Consider the following 19,246-nt stretch of genomic DNA (forward strand, 5'->3'; position numbering starts at 1 on the left):
TTTATTATTATTTATTGATTTATTTATTGCTGCTGTAATTATTTTTTGTACTTGTACTGACTTCTTCGGATTTAGGTGGTTAGGTTTTTGATGAGAAACGATATGACGATAGTTGTAATGATGGAAGTTTGTGGCACCTTCACTTTGCAGCAGGTCCCCATGGCCAACGGCACTGCAAGCAGCTGTGGCCCAGGCAGATGTGAGGTCAAGCTGGAGCTCGCCTTCGAGTACCTGATGAGCAAAGACCGCCTGCAGTGGGTCACCATCACCAGTCCGCAGGTTGGCACAGGGCCTGGCTGCTTGAAACTAAGGGTTTCAGTATCTTAAAACACTCAATTAATAGGAGTGTATTCCCTGGTCATATTGTTATGGTATATTCAAAACAATTGCTAAGTTTTTATAAATTAAAATAAGACATGGTTTAGGGTAGACCTTCAGATATGCATCATTTAGGGTCTGGTTTTTGTTTTCCTTTTGAGGCTATAATGATGAGCATCTGCCTACAGTCCATGGTGGATGAGCTGATGGTGAAGAAATCAGGGGGAAGTATCAAAAAGGTGTGTGAGATGCGCTGAACAAGACTGCCCTTCGACCCTGGTGACTGAGCAGCCAGTGTATATGATGGACTTTGTGTTTTCTGGAAAAGGAAGCAGTGCTAGAACTCCAAGGTTGCTTACTTTTCTAATTGATGCATAGAGGTGTTTATCCACTGTAATGTTAAATTCTGCAGTGAAATTAGCTTGATCGTTGAATGTTCTGGCAGTCTTTCTGTTTGAGGTCTTTTTATAATAATAATAAAAAAAAAAACCTCTAGTACTTGTGTATATCCTAGATGCTGAAGAAACGTCACAACGGTGCTATTCACCGATCGGACAGCCAGCAGGCCGTGAAATCACCCCCGTTACTGGTGAACCACCCATTTTTTTTTCCTTCTTTTTAACACAAAACTGTCTTTTGGGCAACCAACACTCATGCAACCCTTTGCCTCTCCCCCAGGACTCCCCGGACCCCAGCCGCGAGCAGGTCGTCAAGCTCTCTGTGAGTGGTGCTTCCACAATGCATGTCTAGATAGCATTGTAGATGTTTCAAGGTCACATACAGGTTGAATTTTATGCATTTATAATAACCTTGCAGACTGTTATCTGATTGTTGCTACTGTGTCTACATGCAGAGTTGATTGCTAACTATTTAGGGTTAGTAGGTAAAGTACCGATGTCAAACTAATGGCAACTACTCACATGCATTAAATCATGGATGTCAAAACTTGTTTTATTCTGCAGGCTGAATAGGATTCGTGGTGCCTGCTGCGGGCTGGTTTTATGTCGCGTTAGTGTCTCTTTGGTTATACAAACTAGCGGAGTCAGCAAGCTCTGTTCATTGCCACTGTAACTCATGAAGGCCACATGTCCCTGTAGTGCTGTATACTAATTCAGTATTGTTCATTTGTTAGATGTCTTTCACACACCTAAACTAATCACAAAACAAAGCTAAAAAGTATAAATCAGTTAAAAAAAAAAAAAAAAAAACCATCACTGTTGTACTGTGACATTTCAGCAGTTTATTTCTGTTGCTCCATGCCTCTCAGTGTTTAGCTTACTCAGCACTGTGGACAGGTCAGCAATCAAGTCGAGCTCAATATTGGAACGTTTCTTCTCGACCATATTGTTAGTGGGAGCTTTGGTAATGAAGGGGGAAAGGGGCTCTGGTAGCGTGTGCTTTAATTGCACCTTCGCGTACCTTGCAGCAAAACTTGACGATGAACTGGGGGGGGTCGGTAACAGCAGCACTACTCCCACTGATGCTTACTACACTAACACATGTAGGGGTAGGGTGTTGTCCTTTCCAACCCCGTAGAGTCCTGTGGATTCTGGTGTTTTGGCTGGTGCATTCTGTCAACTTTAGCAGCTGAGACGTGCTGCGGCACAATAACGTACATGTTCCTGTAGTCCCGTCCCCTGAGTCACTGATTAGTAACCATGCCACTGGCTGCGTGGTGGAAGCGAGGTGGGATCTTACAATACTGATCCTTTGGGTAAGGTACCGTTGGTCATTTGATGGTATTGCTGTGTAAAATATGGACTTATTTAATGCATAATGTGAGACAGGCAGGTTAATTTATTGATTTTAATCATTAAGCGTGGTATTCGTGCTGGTTCACATTGTGTATAATTACAATATTTAGTCACACCCAAATCCCCACCCTGTCATCATGCGGGCTGACCAAATAGCTTCTGTGGACTGTAGTTTTGACACCCCTGGTTTCCATGTTAAGTGAAGGTATGGAAGTGGTTTACCACTGCCTTTTTCCTTGCCTCCTTGCATGTCTTTGGGTTGTTAATACTGGCAAAACTTTCAAACTCTATAGAGCTGGTTTTGAACTTCTGCTCAAACGTCAGGTCAGAGCTTAGAGGTCTGCTCAAACCTCTGTTCAAAGCTCAGGCACCAGTGTTACCTACTGTGCTGCCGTGCTGCATTAGTTTAGGAGAGGCCTTTTATCTGACATTCATTGGACTTGTGTGTGTAGTGCACCAAACTGTTCCTTAAAAGCATGTTAAGATCGTTGTCAGCATGATGAACACTAGCAGATACCGAGCGTTTTAACTGAGGATTGCTGATTGAGGCGGTATGCGCAAATGGATGTTTTTCCAGCTTCCCAATGAGCTCAAAGCATAGAAACACATGTGGGATCATTTCAGCGAGTCCAATGTTGGGTCCACACCTCCTGCTTTTCTTATCCTTCCAACCCTAACCCCTGCGTTAGTAGTCTGTGTCTGCCACTGACTTGTCCAAGTGTTTCCTTGTACTTCCAGAGCAAGCTGACCTCAGTCACCCTGCGTGGGATCAGCACCTCCAGCTCCAGCAATGACATCAGTGGCAACGATTTCCATGGCAACTATGCCTTCGAAGGGATCGGAGATGATGACTTGTAATCCACATCCTTTCCTAGATGGCCAGGGAGATCAAATGCTGTCAGAGACAGACATGTAGCCAAATTCTGCAAGATTGCAACCCACTTGAGAGCACTGAACCAATTTAGCTTTCCTGTTGAAAGCAGGAAAAAAATGTTATGCTGACTTAAGTTCTTCATTTAAAGTGCAAGGTTTCAGGAAATAATCACATTGCCCTCTTTTCAGTTAATGGCTGTTGCAAATTGCAATCTTTCAATCAGTGTTTTATTTGTTCAGTATATTAACAATTTGCTCAGTGTAAGTAATTTAAATTCTTTCTCTAAATTAAATCAGCAGCTTAATATTGCACTGGTTTTAAGCGGATCTTATCTAGGTGTTATTCAGAAGTTGTTAATTCCCTTATGGCTCAGTTCCATTTTTTATAAATATTAGTTCCATGTTCTCGACATTTCTGCATGACTCGCCCGCATGCTGCTTACCCTGATTTAAAAAAAAAAAAAAAAAAAAAAGAAAGAAACCCTACAATTTTTGTGTGTTGTAAACGTCATAAGCAAGAATTTTAAAAATAATTTTGTAATGTGATTAAATAGCCTCAAGGTACAGACATGCCTGTTTTTTGGGCTGGACGTGTAATAACTGAATATGACAGGTAGTGTCGCTGGGCTTGTCGACGGTGTTCTGTCACCGCTCTCGCCGGGAGATCATACACACAACTTCAAAGCGTGCTGCACCAAACGGGACTCAAAACTGTGCCAGTTTCTGACAAGGAGGCCCGTGACGAATAGGATTCAACACTAGTGAAAAGCACTGTACATAGCTCTTCAAAAAAAAAAAAAAATAAATAAAAATCTTGTCTAGTCTGTGGAATGTATCTGGAATGTAAATGTCTTGCCAAAAAAAGGTCCGTATCTGTTGCAGTAATGAGATGTAACATTTTTTCCTAATCGTTCGTTCTGTGTCACAGCTGTGTGCTTGTGTACCGCGGTACATGGAATGTAAGTGTTGAAAGTACGTGAGGGCTTCCCGTGTGCGTAGTGCCAAATCTCGCAGGGGTCATTTCAGGCGTAAAGAACCCATCAATAATGTTCAGTTTGTAGACTTTTTTTTTTTTTTTTTTTTTTTTTTTTTTTTGCGTAGCTAGTCGGTGCCACTCTGTTATTGGTAGTGCAGCTGTGGTTCCAGTGCTGTTGTCTGTGTTGAAAACGTTTTCTACGGAATGACACAAAGCATCGAATTTGTACTAATGACAAAAGTGTTCTTTGTAAACTGCCTTATTGATCTCAGAAGCCTTACTGAGCCTGTTCATTCATGACGGCCTTGTCAGAAACCTATATTTCCCGTTTGCTGTTGCCTGGTTTGAACTGCGTGTTTCACAGGGCTGTGGTCGGTGCGAGTGGGCAGCGCCGCACACTGAATCTTGCAGAATTTGGTGCCGTTTGACCAGCTTTGCTCGTCTTTCCTTGCAGTTGCCAAACAATTTTGCACAGTATTACAAAGGACAGAAAGAGGTCAGCGTATATTTACTGAGGAAGAATTAGTAAAATTCCAGCGCAAAAAAAAAAAAAAAGAAAAAAATAAATGTGAAATATCGGATAGGGGTTCTCAAGGTCCACCATTAATTTATTTTTTCAGCTGATTTAAAATAAACCTTTCTTCATTAATGCCAAAATAATAGTTTACTAAAGCATTTTGCACAAACATTAAATCCTGATAAAAATCACTTTTATATATGTACATTTAATTAAAAAGATATCCTGAACATTGTTACTAATACTTGTATCTTTAATAGTGCATTGTATTCAGATAGATAAAATGTATTCTAAGATGTATGGAAAAAATAGAAACTAATAATCTATGGTTGTTTACAAAATTGCATTGTAGTTGGAATGAAAAATGTTTACAGATTCCAGAATTAAACTGCTTGTCTTACTGGCAATACATTTTTGTTATGAGAGAGAAAGGCAGAGGTGATTGTAGGTCTATGTCTGTGCATTGCGTTCCCCCCCAACACACACACACACACACACACACACACGCGCTTTTAAATTTGTGCCAGTTGTTGATGGGGGCAAAGCGAAGCCCTGTGTAATAGCCAAGTTCATCGATTTTTACTTTTAACACCTCGACCGCACAACAGGAGCTCAGAATCTTTCATCTCAGCAAAAGGAAGGAGAAATTCCATATTGTCATGCTTGCGCCATTCCTGTGCCAGAATCGCAGAGTTCATGGGGGGTCGTTTTGGAAGACAGTTATTTTGAATAGGCTTTAAAAAGGGAGGATTAATTTAGTCTCTGCCCTCCACCTAACTTATTTTCTTTGAAGAAAACCATTCAAATCCATAATCCATATATGTTCCTTTTTCAGCCTTCAGTTGTTTCGAGGGGAAGGTGACTGTCTTGCCTCGTATGTTCACAAATGTCGGGAGAGAAAAGATTTCATGTACTCAAGTATCATTTAAATATGTAGATCATTTGATCATATGAACTGTACGAACAATAAATGAGAGCTGCAAAATAAATGTAGGTGCCAAACAAACTGTTACTGTTGTTTTTGAGTCCTGAAAAATAGTCCTGCTATATGTGTGGGCAGGATGGTGCCGTTTTGCCACACATGACGACATGGATTTAATTGGACCAGTAATTGCACTGGCAGGTTCCCTAGAGGAAACAATTCTGGGAAAACGTCTGGATGCGCACAGATGAGGGGAAGGGCATTCTTGAGGGTTTTTCTCCTCGGGGCCTTTTCCTTGAATCTGGTGGCATGATGATGACCCAGAATGAATGTGGGGGACATCTGTGCCTGTCACTCGGTGTTGAATTTTGACTTTCACCTAAGTAGATGGGAACTGGGATCAGATGCTCAATTTTCATGTAAAGCCACATGACCGACAGCGTGTGGATCTCCCCTGATAGTTAGTTGTGTGTAAATACATTTGCCTGCATCACTGTTTTGTCTAGCAGACTTATGACCAAAAGTAAGAAGGTGCCGGATTTCTTACTGGAACCATTTCGAAATTCCGCTGTGCCGTTTCCTTGGACAGCCAGTGTACCCTGGTGGTGTTCCAATCTGGTTAGCATTGTTGCCTGAGGGAATTAATCACTTTCACATGGGAACCTAATTTGTTGAAAGGGGGACAAATAATTTAAACCTTGAACACAAAGCACACCGGATTTACGTGGAAAGTGACAGTTTATTACTGAAATGGACCCCCCCCCCCCCCCACCAGGCCATGAGCTGCTGTCTCAGGCGCCCTCTAGTGGTGAGCAGCGAGAACACCGGTCACTTTTGAACAGAGCAGGAGAGGAATCCTGTTTCTTTTCCACTTCTACAGATTTTAAGTGCAATCTTTTGTATAACAAATTACAGTGCAGTTCAAAACATTTTCTTGGACTAACTGCAGTAATCTGAGAGAGTAAAATTCAGTTTGCCATGTTACTTCAGAATTGTTGGGAGTGAGGCCGGCAGGCTGATGGAAGAATGTCTTTAGTACCGATACTTGAATTAGTCCCCTTGTCATGGTTATGTTGAACAGATTTTCATAATTTAATTGTTCACCACACAGCACCTTTCTGGGCGGCACTAATTAAAGTTATTGATTCTTATTAAGCTGCCAGACAAACCTGTCTATAAACTCTTAACACTTCATGGTGAGGAGTACCATTTTATGGTATACTTACATACTCATGTGCAGTATAAAGGTAAGTATTTAAGTGAAAACATAAGACCCATTATCATCAGTAATGTTGTCGGTCTGGAGGTATTTGTTTTTGAGAAGGTGCGGAACAGACAAAACCGATGACTAAAGGTTGTTCACCATGACAAAGCTGCTGTCGAGCCTCCGGATGGCGGTTCATGAGGGACACAGACGCCACTTGTGTGCAGCAGCACCTACTGTTCTGCCGCAAGAAGCGCCGACTGAGGACCAGGCCGATCCCACAACGCCATCTCCATGGTGACTTAAGTCAGTGAAATAATACGCTGAGACACGCGAAAATGCAGCCTTAAATATTCCTGCCGAGGGTTTCGTGTTTTCAACCGCTTCAAATTCTAAAATACATGTTAAAATTTTAATTTGACAGGCAAAGAACCAGTTCAGCTTCATTACAACGCCGCTTTTCCCCACGGATAAACCAACATAAGCCGAACGCTGAGCGTAACGGGGATGTGCTGTAGCCGCGACGGACCCTCGGAGGAGTAACTTAAGACACAGCAAGCGAGACCGCTGACATTAAGCAGTTATGAATGCTGCCACCTTTCCCCATAATTTCATCCCTATTCCCATAGCTAGTGGAGCACAAGAAGCAGAGCGCCGTGTGTGTCCCGTAGTGGCACGCCGACACGGTCAGGGCTCGTCGTCCTCGCCCTCCTCGTCCGGCAGCCGCACCTTGGTCCAGCCGTCGGCGCCGTGGCCGTGCTTCTTCTGGTGCCTCTTGTAGTTGTCCCAGTGGCCCGTGGTGTAGGGGCACTCCTGGCAGGCGAAGGGCTTCTCGCCCGTGTGCCGCAGCATGTGCCGCTTGAGGTTCATGCTCTGGTTGCAGCTGTAGCTACACACGGCGCACTTGAAGGGCTTGGCGCCCGAGTGGACGCGCTGGTGCCTCTTGAGGTTGGCCAGGTTGCCGCAGGCGTAGTCGCACAGGGCGCAGCGGTACGGCTTCTCGCCCGTGTGCACGCGGTGGTGCCTCTTCAGGTTGTCCAGGTGGGCCGAGGCGTAGTCGCAGTCGGGGCACCGGTACGGCTTCTCGCCGCTGTGCGTCTTCATGTGGCGCACCAGGTGATTGGGGTAGTGGGTGACGAAAGAGCACACGGCGCACGAGTACGGCTTGTCGCTCAGCTCCAGCTCCGTGGGGCTGGCGCAGTGCCCCCTGGAGGCTGCGCTGCTCACGCACTTGCCGCAGGTCCGGCCTCCGCGGGAGCCCTCGTCCGCCAAGCCTCGGCCGCACAGGGTGCAGGCGTAGGGGAACAGGAAGTTGGGGAGACCTTGGGAGGCGTGGCCCATCCCCCCTGTGTCCAGCAGGCCTGGCGACTCCTGGCCGTAATGCCGTGCGTGGTTTGCGTCGCTCTTCACGTGAAGCGCCAGATTGGACACTGCAGCGCCTGGTTCGAAAAAGCATTACAGTAAGTTTACAGATTGTTTTTAAACTAAGAAGACTTGTCAATAAGTGTCACGTTCTCATTGCAAGTACACACACGCACGTTGACCGAAGCGGCATGTCCCAAGCGGGGTCGCGGCAAACCGGAGCCTAACCCAGCAACACAGGGCGTAAGGCCGGAGGGGGAGGGGACACACCCAGGACTGGATGTCAGTCCATCACAAGGCTCCTCAAGCGGGACTCAAACCACAGACCCACCAGAGAGCAGGACCCGGCCAAACCCGCTGCGCCACCGCACCCCCTTTATTACAAGTACAGACGTGTTATTAACCTGCCAAGGTAGCATCATGTAACAAAACAGGCCACAAGTGTCATTCTGTGAAGGAGCGGTGAGGCGAGTCAACCGAGAGCAATTACGGTACCTTCCGCTGTTGCTCGCGATGGCCCGTCCGCAGCCCTCTGGCCCGCTGCGCGTAACTCGGGGCCGTGCGCGTCGGCGGCGGCGCTGCGGTCGGCGCAGTGGGCGCGCCTGCTGGGCGCATGCATGCGCTGGTGCCTCTTGAGATTACCCAGGGAGCTGCAGGCAAAGGCGCAGTGCTGGCACTTGTAGGGCTTCTCGCCCGTGTGGACGCGCACGTGCCGCTGCAGGTTGACCAGCTGGGCCGAGGCGTAAGCGCACAGCAGGCACCGGTACGGCTTCTCGCCGTTGTGCGTCTTCATGTGCCGCTTCACGTGGTTGGCGTACCGCGAGGAGAAGCCGCACAGCTCGCACGAGTGCACCTTGTCCGCCGCGTCGCCCGCAGAGCCAAAATCCTCCCCCGCGGCGCCGTCCCTCGACTCGCCCCGCCCCTCCGGCCCGCACCCTTCGCCGCAGCCGACCCAGGGGGCCTGAGAGATGGGTGACCCGCCTCCCGGTGGGGGGTTAGGCAGCTGGCCGTGTGGCCTGCAGGAGAGGCACGGCACACCCTTGGAGCGCGCTTCTCCCTCGGCCGTGCCATCGGCGTCGCGCGGCTCCTCGAGGCCCTCCATGGAGAGGCGGCCGTACGTGCGACGGCTGTAAGTGAGAGGGCACCCCGGGAGCCCGAGAGTCGCCAGCGCACCTGCGTGGAAGGAGCGAGAGAATCGGTCACGTTGCTCGGGAACAGCAACAAGTAAAAAAAAAAAATAAAAAATAAAATAAATTCTCTTCCAAGATGCCGATACTAACAAAACATCACTGGTCTCCATTTGACCACAGTCCGTCCCCATTAATAATGCGGGGATGTTGGAGAACAGATATTGTGCAGATATTATAGACTATATACTGTAAGTATGACCACAGATGCTGTGTTCTTATTTTGCATAAACTCCAAATGTTAACAGCATGTGTTTCAATATGTGTTTTGTAGTGTAGTGGTTAGCGCTGCTGCTTTTGGCCCCAAAGGTCACAGGTTCGAGTCTCAGCTCTAGCTTTAGTACCCTTGAGAAAGGTACTTACCCTAAAAACTGCTCCAGTAAAATTGCCCAGCTGTATAAATGGGTAAATAATTGTGAGTAGATTCATGCTGTAAGTTGCTTTGGAGAAAAGTGTCAGTATATTCAGTTTTTTTAAGTATATGTAATAATATTCAGTTTTAAAAGTTTGCCCCATAGTACACAAAAATAGATATTCACAAATATATTCAAGCATGCAAATATAACCATGCATGTTTGACTGATCTGTTACAGGAACTGCATTAATAAACATTCCAGTTTTGGTAGACTATACATGTTTAATGTTGTTACACAGATATTTTATATCGTAATTCATTCTAATAGATTCCTGAAGCGATTTTTCCTTCACCCCTAACAACCGGATAGCCTTCAGTAACACAACTTGTGGAGGAAAAGCAATATTGACACAATATTTTTCCCGTGTGCTATCGACACCGTGCCACTTTTATCGTCATGGTCGTAAAAACGGTACTTACATCAGAGGCACGCCGTGTTCGAGGTTCTCTAACGCTATTGCTAAAGAACGCTGGAGAGAGGAGGACAGACTCCAAGGCGCCTACAAGGTCCTGCACCGAGAGAAGAGGAGGCGAGACGCGCGGCTCCTTCCATGGTGCCTTTTTGTGCGAACATCGAGGAGGCAATGTGGAGACGGAGCCTGATCGGCCCTTTTATTCTGCTTTTTGGAACCCCCTTCTGGATGATTGCTAAGCCTAATGATAATGATGATGACTGCAACAGCTCACATGATGATGATGATAATGATAATGATGATGAGGGTGGTGATGATAATGATGCTGAGGGAAATGATGATGATACAGAGGAAAATGAAGATGATGATGATGATAAATAAATGCCCTTCCATAATGGTGGCATTGATGATGATGGTGATGATGATGATGGTTGTGGTGGTGGTTGTCTTGATGACCTTTATATAAAAATGGTGGGGGACATTTTTCACGTTGTATTGTAGCTTTCACATCAGTCTTTCGTACCAGTGTGTGCCTGTATACGCGAGTAAGGTTCTTGCAGTGCACGCACTGATCAGAAATCGAAATGACAAAGGGAATATCAAAATACATATATGTAGTGTTGCATAACTCATTAAATAATCCTAGTCAATAGCATAAATCTTTTTGTTCAATGTTGCACATTGTGAGGACAAAACGCTTAATTACACAATCTGAAAAAGAGATTTTTCTGCCTTATTTTAATATTAAAAATATAAATTACCGAATATATCTTATTCTCTTTGTGGATAATCTTATAGTGTAATAATGACTAGTTTTTAATGCAAAGTTGCTGTGCTTTGCTTTTACAAAATGTTCTACAGACTGATTTTTGCATACATTTTTATGCACAAACACATAAAGAATTCTTCTACGTTAACTTTGCCCCGGAAGAGTTGAAAACTTTGTCACTTTAGCACATATATTTATGAACATATACACAGACAGTTCCCTATGCCAAGCAGTAGGGGAACCAAAGAAAATGATGCTATCCTTAAATTCTAATTTCACCTTTAAAGATGAAGAGCCTTTAAACGTTCTTCAAAGAACTGTAAGATATGCGAAACATTCAGTGGTACCGTATGAAAAAAAATCCATTAATCTTATACTAGCAAGAAAAGAATATAACTGTCACGCGGAACACAGGGAACCGGGACGGCTGAACCCAAGCGCAGCGTTGTTCGTCAGAAGTTGAGGGAAGAGGCAAGTTCTCAAAACCAGGGACAGGCGAAGGGTCGGTCGATCGGCGAACGGACGTGGTCGGAGAACGAAGCAAGGAGTCAAAAAACCGGAAATCGTGAATAAAGTAAGAGTGTGTGTAGTAACGCAAGGAAGGGCGGTTGTCCAAAACGAGATTCCGCAACGGTATGGGAGCTGAAGAGGTTCTTTACAGGATGAGCGATTACTCAGGAGCTAGTGCAGAGTCAGGTGTTGTCGCTTGTGTTGTGGGCATGGATGTGACAATAACATGGAAATATGGAAAATATACACAAATACAGTTTCTTTGAAAAGTGACCGCAGATTGAACTGTTGTGTCTTGTGTTTGTCGTTGTGTGCGTGGCTCCTCCACATAATGATGGGATATTTTATTTTGCCCATGATTTTAAAAAGCCCTTCCTCCTGTATACATGTTGAGTGTTGGTACATACAGCACATGACATACAACTGGGAACCTCACAATCTTAGGAAGAGATTCATAATAACAGGAGTCCTGATAGTTTCAGAAAACTGTCCGAAACATATTTGCTGAATTTGAAGAAAATTAAGATTCTGTATTAATTAAATTTCTTCAACCGGGAGGTGCGGTGGCGCAGCGGGTTTGGCTGGGTCCTGCTCTCTGGTGGGTCTGGGGTTTGAGTCCCGCCTGGGGTGCCTTGTGATGGACTGGCGTCCCATCCTGGGTATGTCCCCTCTCCCTCCAGCCCTAGGCCCTGTGTTGCTGGGTTAGGTTCCGGTTCGCTGTGACCCTGCTTGGGACAAGCGGTTTCAGCAAATGTGAGTGAGTGTAATTTCTTCAAAGTCTTTCTTTTGCACTGATAATTTTAAAAGTAAATCATTTATAAAGACTGTGAAAAGCATGTATGTTGTAAAGCCCCACTTCATGGTTTACATTTACATGATCACATACACACATTTTCAGAACCGCTCATCCCATACAGGGTCACGGAGCCTACCTGGCAACAGAGGGTGTAAGGCTGGAGGGGACACACCCAGGACGGGACACCGGTCCACCACAAGGCACCCCTAGTGGGACTCGAACCCCAGACCCACCGGAGAGCAGGACTGTGGTCCAACCCACTGCACCACCACACCCCTATCAATACAAGTTAGATGTTAACACTGCACAGCAGCTTCTTATCACGTTACAGAGAAACACGGAACATGTTGACACTTTATCCACTAACAAGGAGCAATTCACTTAAGCAATTTACTCAAGAGACATTAGAAGAGCACTCCTCATGTCAAGTGACTTCACGTTTGCTCTTAGATTAAACAAAGTAGTTGGTTTCTCAGTGTCAGCAAAAAGACATGGCAAAATAGATTAATACAAGAGTAAATTGCTGGTCCTTAAAGGATAATCGTTCATTGCACAAGGCATTCTTACTAACAATGTATGATGCATGGTAAAACAATGTAGATGAACACAAGGAGCAGCAGTCTCACTGCTAAAGACAATGTGCTTACCACTGACCTGAGCCTCTGCCAAATTCAATGGTCTTGTTGTCGACAGGTCCGAAAAGAAAGTTACTCTCCAAGACAAAGTTTCCTGGATATTCTGTATCTAGGAAACACCAAGAAGAAAGACAATTTTACAAATAAATACTGTAACTGTAAACACAATGAAGATGTAGTGACTGGTCACAGTAAAAATGACAGAATCGGTGAAGGAAGGAAAAGTCCGAAGCATGACGCCATGTGTCGACTGACAGCACCGCTCAAGACTAAGTACACGGGAACCAAATTATTTATGCAAATGCATTGTTTTTTCTAGAAGGTGAAAATGCCACTATGCTCTCTGTCATCTGGAGGTGTTTCTTTGTCATGCATGAGGTGAAATGCATGTCAGCCCTGTGTTTCCAAGTAACGTGAAATATGTGAAATTTTTAATATTATCTGGCTGTGGAACCCTTGAGGAAGGTACTTCACCTAAAAATTGCTCCATTAAAATTACTCAGCTGTATAGACAGGTAAATAATAGTAAATACCTTAACATTGTAAGTCGCTTTGTGAAAAAAAAAGCATCAGCTAAATGGATAAATGTCAAATATTACAGGGTATCATGGGTCCCTGTCGGGTTTCACGACGACTCCTTTTATCAGGTTTACAAAAGTGGGATCTGTTCCTTTCAAATAAACCATACAATGACACTTGCAGGGCAGCGTTAAACAGGTGTCGGCTCATTTATGATTTATGACTGGATACCTGAGTTGTTTCACAGAGAAACCATTTATTGAAAAAAATAAAGAGAATACGGTGAACTAGGCACACATTTTCCCCATACTTGTAAACCATTAAATTACACTATTGCTGTACTTGGGACGGCTCACTGATCTATTGAGGTACAACACTGCCTGACAGGAGCTGATAGGAGCTGATCGTGAGGACAAGAGACAGGAAACACACATAAATTAGTGGTGAGGCTCTCGTAAGCAATTCTTTCAATGATCACATCACAGAAATGTTCTAAAATGAGGAGACAATATTACGTAGTTACAGAGCTAAAGATGTGAAAATGAACAGAATATTACCAAACTTATTTATTATTAGTGAATGAATGAATGAATGAATCTTTATTGATCCCAAAGGGAAATTCACTCTGGTTGCAGTAGCATAAAGTATACAACACACATACATTACATGTACATTTATTCATTCATTATTCATTTATTCATCAATTATTCATTTAGCAAACTCACTGACATGGCACCTGACAATAAGCAGCACAACCTAAATTAGAATGTCATTATTTAGAATTCATTTATAAATACACACACACACACATTTTCAGAACCGCTTGTCCCTTACGGGGTCACGGGGAACCGGAGCCTACCCGGCAACACAGGGCGTAAGGCCAGAGGGGGAAGGGGACACACCCAGGACGGGACGCCAGTCCGCCGCAAGGCACCCCAAGCGGGACTTGAACCCCAGACCCACTGGAGAGGAGGACTGCGGTCCAACCCACTGCACCACTGCGCCACTGCACCCCTCTCATTTATAAATACTCTCTTCAATAGGGCTTGTGTTAGTCGGTGAAGCTGAGAGCGGTGCCACCGGTGGTTCATCTACAGTTGGGGCGTCCCAAGGTGAATGGCTCTCTGCTGAGGTGCCACACTAAGACGAACCCCCGCATACTGGGCAGCGGCACTACGGAACGGTGCCGGGAGCAAACGAAAAACATTTTTGTGACAACGAGAACGACACTAACATTTCCTTTGTGGAAGAAAGGCCTGGCAATCTGCTTCCGTATCTTAAAAGGAAAACTCTACAGAGTGACCAGCTGTGTGACTCAAGACCCAACATGGTTCAGGACAATTATCTGCAGGGTTGCTATGAGTCAACAGGAGCTCAGTGGCACTTAACAACAACAATCCCATTTATTCTCTCCAAAGCTACTTACAATGTTGAGGTCACAATTATTTACCCATTTATACAGTTGGGAAATTCTACCAGAGCAATTTAGGGCAAGTACCTTGCTCAAGGGTACTACAGCCAGAGATGGTGATCAAACCTGCAACCTTTGGAGCCCAAGGCAATAACTCTAACCGCTATGCTGCCAGCTGCCCAAGGAGTAATTACAAAGGTGAGCTCTCTGTATTTTGGAAAGAAAACCTATACGTTTAAAATACATAGACCTAAGTGACAAATTATGCATTTTTAGTTCATGCCACACATAAAGCTCCTGTTTTGGGGAAAATTTGAACTGTGACAGGGAACAGAACAAATCCATCTTGAATGCTACGATCAAGACGTTGCTGTTGTCTGTCACGGACAGTGATGTGCTGCAATATTCCTGAGCTCAAGCAGGAAGCCTTTGCAAATATAAAGGGAAATTAAAAGCAGCCACAACAAAGCACGTCGGCTGAAAGCCACCACCGGCAACAAACCAAATTAAAGCCTGCGTGTTGTCGCACCTTCTGGTTTACTGTCGAGATCATTGTATTCAGTTGAGCATGAATGATTTCTATAGAAAATTCCCTTTGCACCGCCAACACTGTCATCATGACTCCTGGAAACTTTCCTTCAGAAAGCATTTGGAGGTTTTGCACCAGGAGGCCTCACAAACCCATCAGCAGCTGCAACACCCTGACCTACTTGGTGTGGTCTGACAGAGACAGAAAGCTACATAAGACAGCATGAGATAATAAATAAAAAATAGGAAAAAAATAAAACATAAAGCGAAAATCGGCTTCTATTATGTTACTGTGTGATCTAAGTACTTGCGGTGCTGATGTATGCAGAACATTTTTATATTACAGTTTGAACTTACTCCTGATGGCCCTTAGGCTAAACAGAGTGCCAGTCAAAAGTTTGAGTACACTTTACTTCCACTCTTCCCAGTTTGTCTCATACAAGTATTGCTCAGGTGTACTCACACTTTTCACTGATACTGTTCATCTCAACATGTCACTGGGACAGTATGATCTCCTATGTACTGATGTTTTTACCAGGATACACATTTAAACAGGAGACTATTGTCTGGATAAAAAAAAAGCACCAAGGACAGAATGGTACACCGCTGTATCAGTGTGGATTCCTTTAAAATAATAAATAGGATAAAATCCAGGAAAATCCAGCCCCTAAGTGACATGTTACCTGCACTCATCCTGAACCATATTCTGGTTCATGTCAAGTTAATGGTAAGGAAAGGGATGTGTTTGTTTAATGAAGGAAAAATAAAGTATACCATTACTGAGACAGTGAATGAGGAAACGGTTCATGCAGCAGTGCAGCGGAGGTATAGTGTGCTAAGAACTGATTAGAGATAGGAAGCACTGAGTGTGAGAAAAGCGCAGAAAAACAGGGTAGTTTGAGCTGTGACTGAACACAAACAAAACTAATCACCAGTGACCACAAGTCCGATGCGACCCTTGATGGAGGAGAAACAAGGTCCTTAGAAAAAGAGTCCCAAGAGTGAGAAAATCACTGTTAAAGATACAACAAATTCACAGTGATAAATTACAAGGTATAAGTAACTTTGGATGAAACAACTGAAGAACTCAGTGTAATCCCTCAGATTCAGAAATGCATTTTATACGAGGATCGGTACATCTATCTGATTATTTTCAGGCAGAGGAAACCATGTCATCTCCTGCCATTTAGGTGTTTTTCGGCACGATGAGAACACTCATTGTGGATACACACACATCTTCGGAACCGCTTGTCCCATACGGGGTCGCGGGGAACCGGAGCCTAACCCGGCAACACAGAGCGGAAGGCCGGAGGGGGAGAGGACACACCCAGGATGGGATGTCAGTCCGTCGCAAGGCACCCCCAGTGGGACTGGAACCCCAGAACCACTGGAGAGCAGGACCCAGTCCAACCCACTGCGCCTCCCCATTGTGGATATACGCTAAAATTTGATGGGTGATGTCATCAAGCAACGGAGTTTAGAGGCTCAGAAGCGTCCGAATTGTATTCTCTGTTCCTCAAACACCGCAGAGCTTTTCTATTAAACATTCTTGTAAGAATGCACATGGTGATAGTTCATAAAGTACATAAGACAGGACTGGCATCAGTGAATTTCACAAAATGTGCACAAGAAAAAACTCAAACACTGACCTGAAGTTGTAAGTACTGAGTGCCGATTAACGTAACCTCTTTTATTTATGCATATGGTTGTTGTGGAAACATATTTAGCGAAAGCTTAGCAAATCCAGACCCGAAGCTATCTCGACAAGTTACCAACGTTACTAATCTGTTAAGTATGCAATTGGATTCCCCAAACAGGCTTTAACAGCCCACAAAGTTAATGAAACGCAAGGTTGACGTGTGCTGCCTGTTTGTTCTGTTGATTTTTTTCTGGACTCTCTAAACGGTTTACGAAAGGGTGTACGTATAATGGAGTCTAACTGACCAGTTATAACGCTGGGTCATTTTTACTGCGGTAATTCAGGTGCGATACCTTCATCAAGGGTGCTAGAGCAGAAGAGGGGATTTTAACCTGGAACCTTCCACCTTCGAGGCAGCGGTTCTAACCAGTACGCCACCCGCTGTCCCACAATGAAGGTTACATTAACGCGTGTCGCATACCACGCGTGTGTATCGAGCAAAGCTTTCCCCGACACTGTGTATACAGTACAGAGGCTTTTGTGTACAGCAGGCCTGCATCCTTCACAGCAGGTAAAGAAAATGGCCACACTGGTGCTTATTCTCCGGTCTACGACTTACTAGTACTGGGGCATCCTGCTGGAGAAACACTTTGGACTTTGGATACGAAACTGACCTAAAGATTGGAGTGGGGCCAATTCAGACATTCAATACGCAGAGTCTACTGCGATAGTTAACACACCGACTGACAGAAAATTCACCCCAGACACTTCTGAAACCATGATGATGATGTCCTCCATGAGGTAACTTCAGTAGCTACGTGCGTGAAACTTCATTCGGTAAAAAGGGGGAAAAATAGGAGGGGAAAGGGGGAAAAAGGGGGGGTGAACATTTAGAAAACACACACACCAAAGCGCAATCCCACGGCCGCGCACAGTCACACAGACAGTGCTCGTACATCATATCTCTTGGCTGCTCTACGGATGCAGCATGGATGTTAAAGACATGCGAGCCGCTTGCCGGAAGAGCGGCCGCGCGCGCGGCGAGCCTGCGGAAACGGGGGCGCCCTTCTCCCGCCGCGTGCGCGCGCGCACGCCCGTCCCGTCCCATCCCGTCCCGTCCCCGTCCCTCGCGGCCGTGTCGCTGCGTGTCTGATAGCGCTGCGTCTGCGGCGACTGCGCCGACTGCGCCAATGGCCCGAATGATGAGCCTCGCGGAGCGACAAGACGTGGCTTGACGCAATACAGCAGTGTTAGTTTTTTGTACGTTATTACGCCACAAGAGAGAGCAAAAGCGTACTGCTATAACTAGTACTTACATTTTACAGGCTGCGGGTTCAGCTGTTTTCTCCTGGGCATCTTCCAGCCGGCTTTGCGGCTTTGTAGTGTGTCGTCCACGGCCAAGACTGTCAGCTCATGGTTCTAAATGGACATGTCCTCTTCCTTTTTTCACAAGTCACCGATGACATAAGTTAACACCAGCTATTAGTCAGTGAAGTCTTCCAGTTCGAGGCTCTGTTTAATAGCAGTCATTAGCTGATCATTCATTGTTGGATTTTGTTTTGCGAGTAACCCAGCTGCTCAAGACACACACAATGCTAAATTAGTCATACAAAACGCCCTGCTGCCAACCAAGTACTACGATGGAGGAAACAAGCCGTGTAGGAGGCATAGGGACGTTTGCAGGTAACGAACCTAGAGATAAAACACTCTCTGCTAGTGCTGCTAGCACTGTACACACAGGATGTTTTTTAAAAAATATTGCATTAAATAAGGCTTAAGGCAGCACGTATCAGATTCAGTCACAGTGTATCTCTTCATATTCTCTTGAGGAGGCTGTGAAGAAGCTAAGGTTAGAAAATCGCATATTGTATTTCGCAAAGGACCACAGTGTCAGTAATTGTTCAGTATTACTGATTTCTATTGTGTATTTTGAACTTAATTCTTCGGGTACAGTGGAAATTACCTTCATTTACATATTTCCGGTATGACGCCATTTATTTAAGACCCTGGTAGTTGTAGTCTTTTCGAACATGATACGCTCGCAATTTATCACTGTTTTTTTTTACCAGTACAGTTCCTTGTATCTTCAATAATTCACAGACCGTCAATTATATATGCATTTTGTATTAAAATAAGTACCTAAGATATATATACACGATGAAAGACAAAAATGAATGAAAAATCAGAATGCACGACATTTTGCTATATCAAAATTATCCCTAAAAGAAAGATGCGAAAAAGCTTCCAGTTAATTATATTTAGCTGTACTAATACATTTACAATATTAATAAATCCCGTATTTATCAGATTTCAGCCATTGCGAATTGTATTCAGATACCGTCCTGGTCATTTAGAATACACGGAAAATAAACGTACACGCATGGACAGGGAGGGATTCCCTCTATGCGAGACGCGTCGGGCTTGACTGTGTAATTTGCTGCAGTGGATTTGCCGCAGGCAGGGAAAGGGGCAATTCTGAGAAAATAACGGGGTATCTC

At 44.7% G+C, this 19,246-nt stretch overlaps 2 protein-coding genes across 3 annotated transcripts in view; one reads left to right on the plus strand and one right to left on the minus strand.

Annotated features, from left to right (window-relative positions):
* Positions 1-4,027, plus strand: part of snx17 (sorting nexin 17) — a 29,009-nt gene extending 24,982 nt beyond the window's left edge. The window contains exons 11-15 of one of the 2 annotated variants that reach the window (XM_018735198.2): positions 151-279; positions 480-557; positions 833-907; positions 997-1,038; positions 2,811-4,027. In XM_018735198.2, coding sequence (XP_018590714.2) covers positions 151-279; positions 480-557; positions 833-907; positions 997-1,038; positions 2,811-2,930 — 444 coding nt within the window. In that variant the 3' untranslated portion in view covers positions 2,931-4,027. The remainder of the gene's footprint in view (positions 1-150; positions 280-479; positions 558-832; positions 908-996; positions 1,039-2,810) is intronic. The other variant, XM_018735199.2, reaches the window with a different exon arrangement.
* A 2,123-nt stretch (positions 4,028-6,150) lies between these two features.
* znf513a (zinc finger protein 513a) lies at positions 6,151-18,731 on the minus strand. The gene is made up of 5 exons (XM_018735105.2): positions 18,712-18,731; positions 18,065-18,260; positions 12,671-12,760; positions 8,422-9,099; positions 6,151-8,003 (listed from the first exon to the last, which is right to left on the minus strand). Exons 2-5 carry the CDS (start codon positions 18,102-18,104, stop codon positions 7,252-7,254), a joined length of 1,560 nt encoding a protein of 519 aa, XP_018590621.2. The 5' UTR covers positions 18,105-18,260; positions 18,712-18,731; the 3' UTR covers positions 6,151-7,251.
* Between the last annotated feature and the right edge of the window lie 515 nt (positions 18,732-19,246).

This window comes from Scleropages formosus, chromosome 1 (genome assembly GCF_900964775.1).
Source record: "Scleropages formosus chromosome 1, fSclFor1.1, whole genome shotgun sequence".
NCBI lineage: Eukaryota > Metazoa > Chordata > Actinopteri > Osteoglossiformes > Osteoglossidae > Scleropages > Scleropages formosus.